Source organism: Entelurus aequoreus, linkage group LG07 (genome assembly GCF_033978785.1).
Source record: "Entelurus aequoreus isolate RoL-2023_Sb linkage group LG07, RoL_Eaeq_v1.1, whole genome shotgun sequence".
In the NCBI taxonomy this organism is placed as follows: domain Eukaryota; kingdom Metazoa; phylum Chordata; class Actinopteri; order Syngnathiformes; family Syngnathidae; genus Entelurus; species Entelurus aequoreus.
The window spans coordinates 3,986,252-3,998,815 of record NC_084737.1 but is presented as its reverse complement, the minus strand read 5'-3'; the positions used below and the strand labels follow the sequence as shown (position 1 = coordinate 3,998,815).

General features: G+C 37.1%; 1 protein-coding gene across 7 annotated transcripts; it reads left to right on the top strand.

Annotated features, from left to right (window-relative positions):
- Positions 1-2,081: 2,081 nt before the first annotated feature.
- Positions 2,082-12,091, top strand: lactbl1a (lactamase, beta-like 1a). Of its 7 annotated transcripts, none has more exons than XM_062052395.1 (7): positions 2,082-2,304; positions 2,385-2,404; positions 3,327-3,430; positions 5,455-5,612; positions 8,141-8,343; positions 10,321-10,426; positions 10,486-12,090. In XM_062052395.1, the coding sequence occupies exons 2-7, from the start codon at positions 2,395-2,397 to the stop codon at positions 11,462-11,464; spliced, it is 1,560 nt and encodes a 519-aa protein (XP_061908379.1). In that variant the 5' UTR covers positions 2,082-2,304; positions 2,385-2,394; the 3' UTR covers positions 11,465-12,090. The 7 variants fall into 7 exon arrangements, with proteins under 7 accessions (XP_061908379.1, XP_061908374.1, XP_061908376.1 ...); XM_062052394.1 differs by having other exon boundaries at positions 2,086-2,201; positions 2,261-2,404; XM_062052390.1 differs by having other exon boundaries at positions 2,385-3,430; positions 10,486-12,091.
- Positions 12,092-12,564: the final 473 nt, after the last annotated feature.

Here is a 12,564-nt window from a genome sequence, read left to right as displayed (position 1 = left end):
ATAGTTGAGCTTTGAGAACTTAACAGTGAGCTTGAAATGAGCAAATAAAACCTATTAGCTTCATTCACTAGTATTGTGTCTTATAACAAACTTGTGATGCTCAAAAGTTGTGTTTTCTTTCCTCAGAAGATCTGTTGCCTAAAAACAAGTCCTTATGTCTCGCTGAAAATGACTAATCATGGGATTGTGACTATTTTGACTAGAAATGAGAAATACATGATGAGATTGTGAGGTTTTTCCAGTGTAATTTGCTGAAAAGATGTTAAATGTCTGATTGTCATTCCCAGGCCACATTTGGCCAGTTGACTATCCGTACTAAGGTTTTAAGGTATTAAGGTTTAAGAAAACCTTGAAAGGTGAAATAATTGAAAATGATGAAATATAGTAACAAGGCTCCAGCGCCCCCCGCCACCCCGAAGGGAATAAGCAGTAGAAAATGGATGGATGGATGGAAATTAGAGATGTCCGATAATAAGGTTGCTTGTCTTTCTTCCCCTCCATTTTTCTGCATTCTTTCGTATCTCAAGTTATCATTACGTATATGTATTGTTGCATTTGAACAATTGTATTGTTGATAATAAAGGTAAAGTACTGGTATTGTTTATTATCAATAGCACTATTTCTATTGGTATTCATATTGCTCCATTTGTAGTGTAATAATGCTCATTGTCATTTCTGTATTTTTTTTAAAATTTTCGCTAACAGCTTATTTGCTATTACTTTTACCATCATATTTGTACATGTCGTATTTGCTGATGTTGCTCTGTTGTTGTTGTTGTTGTGTTTGTCTCTCTGTCTAATCCCCCTCTTGTCCCCACAATTCCCCCCTCTGTCTTCCTTTTTCTCTCTTTCTATCCCCTCCTGCTCCGGCCCGGCTGCACCAAATGATAATATAAATACATTTAATAAAGTCAAAATACAAGTAAGGCAACAAGAGAAGTATCCTACACTTCTCTTTTGTAAAGTCAATGTGAACAGCCGATATGGGCATCTACATCTGCTATATGATTTGCCCCAGAAGCTGGGCAGGACATTATTAAAAAAAAAAAAAAAAAGAGATGTCCGATAATATCGGCCTGCCGATATTATCGGCCGATAAATGCGTTAAAATGTAATATCGGAAATTATCGGTATCGTTTTTTTTATTATCGTATCGTTTTTGTTTGTTTTTGTTTTGTTTTTTAATTAAATCCACATAAAAAACACAAGATACACTTACAATTAGTGCACCAACTCAAAAAACCTCCCTCCCCCATTCACACTCATTCACACAAAAGGGTTGTTTCTTTCTGTTATTAATATTCTGCTTCCTACATTATATATCAATATATATCAACACAGTCTGCAAGGGATACAGTCCGTAAGCACACATGATTGTGCGTGCTGCTGCTCCACTAATAGTACTAACCTTTAACACTTAATTGTACTCATTTTCATTCATTACTAGTTTCTATGTAACTGTTTTTGTATTGTTTTACTTTCTTTTTTATTCAAGAAAATGTTTTTAATGTATTTATCTTATTTTATTTTATTAATTGTTTTAAAAGTACCTTATCTTCACCATACCTGGTTGTCCAAATTAGGCATAATAATGTGTTAATTCCACGACTGTATATATCGGTTGATATCGGTATCGGTTGATATCGGTATCGGTAATTAAAGAGTTGGACAATATCGGAATATCGGATATCGGCAAAAAGCCATTATCGGACATCCCTAATGGAAATATAGTAAACATTACTTTCATCCCATTGATTTGTGATGTTCCAGGAAATCTTATTTTCAGTGAAGGTATAGGATAGGCAAATATAAGCTTTGGCTTCAGCCTATTCCTTTTTCGGTCATTCTTTTTCTTTTATTTTTGTGTGTAAATGTGTATGATTGTTAAATATGTATAATATGTACTGTTAAACTTTTACACAAAATGGTTATATGACCGAAATAAACTTATTTCATACCATATATGGCCTTCCTCTCCTTCCTTGGTATTGCACTGCAGCCCAGAGGCCCTCGGTGCATCTGACAGTGCAGCTTGAAGATTAGGACGTCACCGCAGAGTTGTAAAGAGCATCACGAGGATCACAGAGAAGATTAGGTGCAAAGGAGAGGTGGCAGCATGGGACTCCAGGATGGGTCGTAAAGAATATAGAGCAGCTACGTGAAGGATGAAGAAGACAATGAAACGTGCCGTCTTGTCCTTGGTAAGCCAAATGATGTATTTTGCATGAACAATTACATTGATTGCCTCACCTTTTTTCAGATTGCCCCGTCTATCCACGCCCAGCTTTGACAGACAGGATGAAGGTGAAGTGGACCATGTTGGGCATGGTGGTCTTCTTCTTGCTCTCCGTGGTTATGACCTGCTGCTTCATTTGGCAATATAGAATCCCCAAGATGAAGACAGGTAACCTTTACCGTGGTGTCTTACAGTTACACCTTGACCAAGGTGTCCTTGGCTCCAGGGCTGACTTGAGGTATCTGCAGCAGGATTACACAAAACTGGCACAGGCTTACTAGCTTCTGTGGGGAAAAAAAGGCCAATACTGCTTTCAAAAGTGTTCAATCTCTGTATAAAAGGACATTTGTAGAGTGATGAAAGATTTAAAGTTAGTATTTTTTGCAGTCAACAAATCATCACTTTGAACGCCACTGCTATAAAAATGTATGTAACTTGTTCCATACTGTATGTACAAAAGAAAAAATATCATAATGGCTCACCATTCCTTAGATTGTTCAATATGTGGCTCTCTGTCAGGTTCCAAACTGATGACATCTATTAAACAAGACAAGAAGCAAGGAATCAAACAGAGACAGAATTCAATTTGGCTTGTACAGTGTCACCACGCTCTGACGAAAGATTGTACGCCTCCTCTTTTATTTGGACTTTCCCTGATTACAAGGCAACAGCTGTTTCTAAGGGAAGGGGGTCATAAACAGCCATTGCCTTTGGTTACAGAACAGTTCAAAGAAAAGGTCGTAAAACCCTTCAAAGAAGAGGTGCCTTGAGGGGAGTCAGGTCCTGCTTCCTCTTCGCTTTGTAGTTCTCGGGTCAAGACAAAATCTTTCTGTGGATTACAATACATCAAAGAAACCGAACACCTTCATGCTGCTTCCCATCCTACACAGTGGAGTTTTACAAGCCTTCTTCTCGGTAGGATCAAAGACAGCTTTTGTCTGCTCGCCGGGAACTCATCGAAACACAACGTTTTGTGATAACTTAGATACAATTATTCTAACACTCTCGGTGGAAAATGTGGGCTTCGACACGACTGTGACCAACTCAAAAACTAAAAGTTGTAGTCTTTGTTTGTTGTTTTTGAACCCAGAAGAGGAGCTGAGAGAAGCAGCAGCTGAAGACATGTGCCCACGTTACCCTGAGCCTCTGCCCCTCAAACATCCCATCCTGTCCTTGAGGGTGGCTTTAGAGAAGGTGACTGACCTTTTATTGTTATTAAATATTCTTACTGCAATTGTTATTAAATATTCTTACTGCAATTGTTGTTATTAAATATTCTTACTGCAATTGTTGTTAAATATTCTTACTGCAATTGTTGTTATTAAATATTCTTACTGCAATTGTTGTTATTAAATATTCTTACTGCAATTGTTATTAAATACTCTTACTGCAATTGTTGTTATTAAATATTCTTACTGCAATTGTTGTTATTAAATATTCTTACTGCAATTGTTGTTATTAAATATTCTTACTGCAATTTTTGTTATTAAATATTTTTACTTCAATTGTTATTAAATATTCCTACTGCAATTGTTGTTATTAAATATTCTTACTGCAATTGTTATTAAATACTCTTACTGCAATTGTTGTTATTAAATATTCTTACTGCAATTGTTGTTATTAAATATTCTTACTGCAATTGTTGTTATTAAATATTCTTACTGCAATTTTTGTTATTAAATATTTTTACTTCAATTGTTATTAAATATTCTTACTGCAATTGTTGTTATTAAATATTCTTACTTCAATTGTTGTTATTAAATATTTTTACTGCAATTGTTGTTATTAAATATTCTTACTGCAATTGTTATTAAATATTCTTACTGCAATTGTTATTAAATATTCTTACTGCAATTGTTGTTATTAAATATTCTTACTTCAATTGTTGTTAAATATTCTTACAGCAATTGTTATTAAATATTCTTACTGCAATTGTTGTTATTAAATATTCTTACTTCAATTGTTGTTATTAAATATTCTTACTGCAATTGTTGTTATTAAATATTCTTACTGCAATTGTTGTTATTAAATATTCTTACTTCAATTGTTATTAAATATTCTTACTGCAATTGTTGTTATTAAATATTCTTACTGCAATTGTTGTTATTAAATATTCTTACTTCAATTGTTATTAAATATTCTTACTTCAATTGTTGTTATTAAATATTCTTACTGCAATTGTTATTAAACATTCTTACAGCAATTGTTATTAAATATTCTTACTGCAATTGTTGTTATTAAATATTCTTACTGCAATTGTTGTTATTAAATATTCTTACTGCAATTGTTATTAAATATTCTTACTGCAATTGTTGTTATTAAATATTCTTACTTCAATTGTTGTTATTAAATATTTTTATTGCAATTGTTGTTATTAAATATTCTTACTGCAATTGTTATTAAATATTCTTACTGCAATTGTTGTTATTAAATATTCTTACTTCAATTGTTGTTAAATATTCTTACAGCAATTGTTATTAAATATTCTTACTGCAATTGTTGTTATTAAATATTCTTACTTCAATTGTTGTTATTAAATATTCTTACTGCAATTGTTGTTATTAAATATTCTTACTGCAATTGTTGTTATTAAATATTCTTACTTCAATTGTTATTAAATATTCTTACTGCAATTGTTGTTATTAAATATTCTTACTGCAATTGTTGTTATTAAATATTCTTACTTCAATTGTTATTAAATATTCTTACTTCAATTGTTGTTATTAAATATTCTTACTGCAATTGTTATTAAATATTCTTACAGCAATTGTTATTAAATATTCTTACTGCAATTGTTGTTATTAAATATTCTTACTTCAATTGTTGTTATTAAATATTCTTACTGCAATTGTTATTAAATATTCTTACTGCAATTGTTGTTATTAAATATTCTTACTTCAATTGTTGTTATTAAATATTCTTACTGCAATTGTTATTAAATATTCTTACTGCAATTGTTGTTATTAAATATTCTTACTTCAATTGTTGTTATTAAATATTCTTACTGCAATTGTTGTTATTAAATATTCTTACTGCAATTGTTATTAAATATTCTTACTGCAATTGTTGTTATTAAATATTCTTACTTCAATTGTTGTTATTAAATATTCTTACTGCAATTGTTATTAAATATTCTTACTGCAATTGTTGTTATTAAATATTCTTACTTCAATTGTTGTTATTAAATATTCTTACTGCAATTGTTGTTTCCCCGACAGGTTGATGTCCTCCTGAGTAGCAGTGTGGACGCCACCAAGCGTCCAGCGCTGTCTGCTATTCTAGTTTTAAATGACTCGGTTCTATGGCTGGGTAATTTTGGAAAGAAGAACATCAGCGAGCAGACATCAGCCCCGCCCCATGAGCACACAGTGTACAGGTGAGCACACCTTTGTAGGGGGCGGAACTGTTACCACATAAAAGTTGTGCCGCACAATGCAAACAAAGAGTTGTACGCTACATTGATTTATACTTGGATATTTTACACGTTACTTTTATTTTGTTACATTGACCTTCATTCCGATGGCTACATTTATTTATACTTGGATATTTTATACGTTACTTTTACTTTGTTACATTGACAAAATCTATACTTTTTTAATAACATTGGGTGCCAGTTCTATGATCAACTACAGTCCTTCATAAAATAGATAAACAGCTCTGGTCAATTACTATATTACTTCAAAGAAAACTGGTTTTATTTGATAAAATCCTAGCCAAACATTTAATAAAGTCAAATACAAATAAGGCAAGAAGAGAAGAATCCAACACTTCTCTTTTCTAAAGTCAATGTGTACAGCAGATATAGATCATCTACATCTACTATATGATTTGTCGGAGTGGCTGGACAGGACATTTTGGAAAAATAAATTGACTTTTGAATCGATAAAGAATCATTACAAATAAGAATAGTAATTCATCTAAAAAAAATGTTTTTGGACACCACGCCTCCTAAACCACTTTAATCCGGGTCACGGCACCAATCTAACACAATGGTTTCAGGCCCCTTGCCTTTTTACTGCATTCCGTACAGGGGGCGAGTGTGCTGACCACTGAGCTAAAAGCCAACTCAGCAGCCAGCACACTCTTGAAGTTGTCAGGGTGAAGTGAATGATATTTATATAGCGCTTTTCTCTAATGACTCGAAGTGCTTTCCATAGTGAAAACTACGCTTGAAGTATAAGTACCATTCAAAAATAGCTACTAAATCAATCAGATGCTACTCACCAAATACTCAGTAGTACAGGAGTATTTTTGTTTACCAGCTATTTACTCTTACTCAAGTAATCATTTTGATGACTACTTTTTACTTACTCTTAAGCAGGGGAAGTCTTCAATTTGGCCCTGGGTGATCAAGAGTGATGGGTCAAATGCAGAGAATCATTTCACCACACCTAGTGTGTGTGTGACAATCATTGCTACTTTAACTTGTTTTTAACTGATAAGGAATCTTACCCACAGAGAGATTGCACTCATTTGAATAGTTTTGACAATTCTGATGTTAGTATGTCGCCATCTAGTGAATAACAAAGGTAATTCAGGTCAGTACCCTTTGATTATACTCTAACTAGATGTAAGCGCAGCATATACTTCTCTGACCTAGTGCAAACAACCTCCCCTAGTCATGGTGCAGGAAAAAAAAATTCCAACCAACACAAATTGTCAACAGACAAGGTCACATGACACAACCCGCTCACTGAACTTTGTGGACATTATAAAAAACGTCCATCCACCATACAAAAATTCCAAATCACACCCATTACAAAGCATGATGGGAAAAATGCAAAAACACTCCACACTTATCAACGTTTAGTGCATTTTAGCTGCTTGATATTTCTGATTGATTACAAAACTTTAAGGTTGTCACGCAAGTAAACAAAATAGGAGTCCAACTTTTACATACTGTTGATATCCAATTAAAATAATTATATACCGTATTTTTCGGAGTATAAGTCGCACCGGTCAAAAATGCATAATAAAGAAGAAAAAAAAACATATATAAGTCGCACTGGAGTATAAGTCTAATTTTTTGGGGAAATGTATTTGGGAGGGTGAACGTCATTTTTGGTGATTGAACCCCCAATTCCAAGCCTTGATGCTGAGTGCCAAGCAGGGAGGTAATGGCTCCCATTTTTATAGTCTTTGGTATGATTTGGCCGGGGTTTGAACTCACGACCTACCCATCTCAGGGCGGACACTCTAACCACTAGGCCACTGAGTAGGTCCAAGTAAAATTGCGTGACGCCACATAAGCCGGACGAAATGTACCCAACATGAATTGATTAACGTGGACCCTGACTTAAACAAGTTGAAAAACTTATTGGGGTGTTACCATTTAGTGGTCAATTGTACGGAATATGTACTGTACTGTGCAATCTACTAATAAAAGTTTCAATCAATCAATCAAAAAAACACACCATTTTTTTCCTTATAAAAAAAAACTAACATTTACGAATTAAAATGGAACAAGTTAAAAATATTTAAATGCCCCAAAAATAATATGGCTCTTAAGTAACCAGAATATTATGCAACATATTTCTTTTTATATATATAAAACCTTGTTATAAGTGTGTATAAGTACCTTTTGAGCACATGCAACAATATTGTGATAACAATGACAACTATTATCATTTTAGTGACAATAATCGTGACATGATTTTTTTGATTTGGTTCATCCCTAATCCCACCAATTACTACAGCAATATCACAGCAAAAATAACCTCACCTTAACACAGAACCAGTTGACCTCCGTCCTTCCCCTGCAACTCATTTAGCTAGTTTCGGATATTTTATTCTTTCAGAATAAAATACCCGGAAAACAAAACATGGTATGGATGTGATTTCAAATCAATGTCCTTGCTGATTTAACACCTTCTTAATAAAGCGATGAAATGATTACCTCTGCAGAATAGCAAGCCTCTCCAAGATCTTTCCCACTCTGATGTTGTACAAGCTGTGGGAAGAAGGACTTGTGGGCTCTCTAGATGACTCTGTGGAGAAGTATGCAGACAACTTCAACATCAAGAATCCTCTGGGAAGAAGTGCTGAGTCAGCAGCCACCTTCAAAAGACCTGCAATTACTTTGCGAAGGATGGCCAGCCATCTCTCTGGTAACGCCACACAACCTTCCTTTACACTTTGCAACCTTTATGCTAGCGGGCGCTAACTTTCCAGATATCCAGTAACTAGATATGTCACGCTCCTCTTAGCTAGAAGGGACAACGTGCCAAGGTACTCCATCGTTGTAGATGGTGCAGGAACCAAGACATCAACAATGCCATATATATATATATATACACATACATACACACACACATATATATACTGTATATATCTATATATATATTAATATATATAGATATATACACACACACGTATATATACATTCACATATGATGAAACAAAAATGGAGCTGTTTGGCCACAATACCCAGCAATACGTTGGGAAGAGAAAAGGTGAGGCCTTTATTTAATCCCAGGAACACCATGCCTACCGTCAAGCATGGTAATAATAATAGATTTTATTTGTAAAAAAAAAAGCACATAACATTGAGCAAACAACCTCAAAGTGCTACAGTGTATTAAAAAAATAATAAATAATAAAAAGATAATAAAAAAATAAAAACTAGAACAGCCTAATAGCTATAACTAGTATGCATATATCTATAAAAAGGCCTTTTTAAAAAGAAGGGTTTTTAAGCCTTTTTTAAAAGCATCCACAGTCTGTGGTGCCCTCAGGTGGTCAGGGAGAGCGTTCCACAGACTGGGAGCGGCGGAGCGGTGGTGGTAGTATTATGCTCTGGGCCTTTTTTTGCTGCCAATGGAACTGGTGCTTTAAATGGGACAATGAAAAAGGAGGATTAGCTCCAAATTGTTCAGGACAAGCTAAAATCATCAGCCCGGAGGTTGGGTCTTGGGCGCAGTTGGGTGTTCCAACAGGACAATGACCCCAAACACACCTCAAAAGTGGTAAAGGAATGGCTAAATCAGGCTAGAATGAAGGTTTTAGAATGGCCTTCCCAAAGTCCTGACTTAAAGGTGTGGACAATGCTGAAGAAACAAGTCCATGTCAAAAAAGCAACACATTTAGCTGAACTGCACCAATTTAGTGGTCAAAAATTCAAGCAGAAGCTTGTGGATGGCTACCAAAAGCGCCTTATTGCAGGTAAACTTGCCAAGGGACATGTAAGCAAATATTAACATTGATGTATGTATACTTTTGACCCTCACATTTTCAGTAGACCCATAATAAAGTCATAAAAGAAGCAAACTTCATGAATGTTTTTTGTCACCAACAAGTATGTGCTCCAATCACTACATCACAAAAAAATAAGAGTTGTAAAGAACATCATGTCATGGCTGTCTTGAGTTTCCAATCATTTCTACAAGTGTATGTCCACTTTTGATCGCGACTGTGTGTAATATATACACAGTAAGTATATCTATATATATATATATTTTATTTTTGTTGTTGTTGTTTTCTTTTTCAATTCAACTGTTAGGACATTTTTAGGCCATCTCAATGCAACCAAAAATATATTTTCTAGCTTGTAACCTGTTTTGAAAAAGTTGTATTATATTGTGTACGACCAAATAATGCATTGCGAGAAACGGTTTGAATCGAGGATCGATTCTGAATCAATTTCGTGACATCCGGAATCAGATCGAAGGTCCCCCCAGATTCCCACTCCTACTGCATAAAATATGATGTACTGTTGAAACAAGGACATTAAGAATAATCTCTCATAGGTAAGATTTAGATTTGAGTTTTTATGTTGTCAATAAAGTAGACCGCATGAAAAACGATTGAGAAATGCGCAAGTTTTGATTTGTTTTTAATATACAACGCACTGAATGGCATGGCATTAAATGGGAAAGAGGCCCCCTACCAAAATGGCCGCCACATAGGCACGTTGACGTATCTACTGTATATATCTGTGGTTGTAAGCATTAATGTAACACACACTAAAAGTCAAGAGTAAGATTTATAAATCAGTGTTAATATTGGGGTCGGTCCCGGGCCCCCTGTAGTGGAAAAGTTGAGCCGTGAGGTCAAAAAGGTGATGTGATTTCCTTTTTTTCCTACAGGATTACCGCGCAGATTAAGGTCAACTAATCTCCTCTGGAGTGGAGACACACAAGCAGCCATTAATTTGTTACGAGATGATGTCCTTGTTGCGGACCCTGGAACAAAGTAAGGCAGTTGAAAGCTGTGATGTTGCGTCATTTGACGAGTTCTGTCTTCACTCCCAGATGCCACTACAGCAATGTTGCCTTCTCCTTACTGGCCAACGTCCTGGCCCACAAACTGACCGGAATGGACTTTGAGAAGTGGCTTTTTCACAATATTTTGGCTCAGCTGGGCATGAAGAACACTGGTTTCGACATGAGTCCAATGATCCGGAGGCAGATGGCGGTGGGTGTCTACAGCAATGGTGAGCCCGCCCCCCTTTACAACTTGGGCTGGTATCGGCCCGCGGGTCAGATGTACTCCACGACTGCTGACATGGCCAAACTTATGATGGCCCTCCTGGGCTCACACAGCAGGACGCTTCTCCGAAAGGACACTCTGAACACAATGCTGGCCCTGGTTTTCCAGTGCCAGAGGGGCTACTTTGCCAACTACACAGGCACGCCCTGGGAGATCAACCAGCAACTGGGCTATGATGTGGTAAGAAAGGATGGCGACTTGGACGGCTATGCAGCCACTCTCTCTCTTGTGCCACGGCTTAAATTGGGACTGGTGATCCTGATGGCCGGAGTTCGACCTTCGGACAAGGATTTGGTGAGCCTGATCTACAGCCACCTCCTTCCTGCCGTGGAAGGCGCATTTAGGGATGCTGAACGGATTCCTAGACCACCGCCTGACCCGGCTCCTTATATTGGCTTTTTCACTTACAAGAATATGACTTTCTATGAGATTAAAACGGGATCAGATGGAGCGCTGGTCATGCAGCAGTTTGGACCACAGGTGGAGAAAAGTCTTCCATCCAAATACCAAACCCTCAGACTTGAGTACCTGCAGGACAGGGTGTTCAGAGTGGTGTTGAAGAGCCCATACCCTTGTCAATTAAAGTTAAACAGTGCCTCGGTCTCGCTGGAGACACAAGACAGACAACTCTTTAATTTCTACCTCTTCAACAAGAAAGGTGTGTCGCCAGGTTTCGATTCTCCAGGACTCAACACATACAAAGTCATGCGGATAGCCAGCAGACCATTTTTTACCACATGAAGACTGAATGTTGTCATGGCGATGTCTACACCTTGGATCATTTGTATGGTGAATTGATTGATCTTACTGTGTGAGTCCGCTATGTGAACTAGTACGCTACCGATGGCCATGTGAGTCTTGGAGCACTCACCTATGTCTGCTTCAGGGAATAAAACCATTCATTTCTTAGACGGACCCCCAGGTTAGCCAAATAGTCCTCAGAAGATTCCAATAAAATAGAGAAACATGGTGGTCATGACTGTGTATTGTTGGAGAAAGACTGCCTGAAACTGGTCACTTCTGTGGGTTCACATTTAAAAACTTGGCAAGGAATCCGTGGAGATGTGTGTTGGTCTTGTACGAATCTATCTACTTGTGCTTATCTGAGGTCGGGTCACGAGCGCAGCAGCCTAACCCAAGACTTTCCTCTCCTCAACACCTCCCAAGGTGTTCCCAGAGAGATATAGTCTCCAACGTGTCCTGGGTCTTCTCCGAAGCCTCCTCGCGGTCAGACGTCCTCTGACCAGATGCCTGAGCCACCTCATCTGGCTCCTCTCAATGTGGAAGAGCAAGGGTTTTTACTCAAGAGTTCCTCCCGAATGATAGAGCTTCTCACCCTATCTTGACTGCGCGTCCAGCCTGCCCTAAGGCGCCACCATCCTAATCTTGCAATTTCAGTCACTACCTACAACTCATGACCATAAATGAGTGTAGGAACATCAATCGACTGGTAATTGAAAGCTTTGCCTTCTGGCTTAACTCCCTTTTCACCACGACGGACCGATGCAGAACCCCGCACCGATCCGCCTGTCGATCTCAAGAACCATTCACTTGTGAACAAGACCCCAAGGTACTTGAACTTCTCCAGTTGAAGCAGGATCTTATCCCTTGGAACGAGGGACTCGCAGCTTCTCATCCCAGTCGCTTCATGCTCAGCAGTAAACCGATCCAGTGAGAGCCGGCAGGAACACATCATCTGCCAAAAGCAGAGACCCAATTCTGCAGCCGCCTAACTGGATCCCCTCAATGCCTTGATTGAGCCTACAAATTGGTGAGAAAGGACAGCCCTGGCAAAGTCCAACCCTCACTAGAAAAAGGTTCAAACTGACAGCCGGTAACGT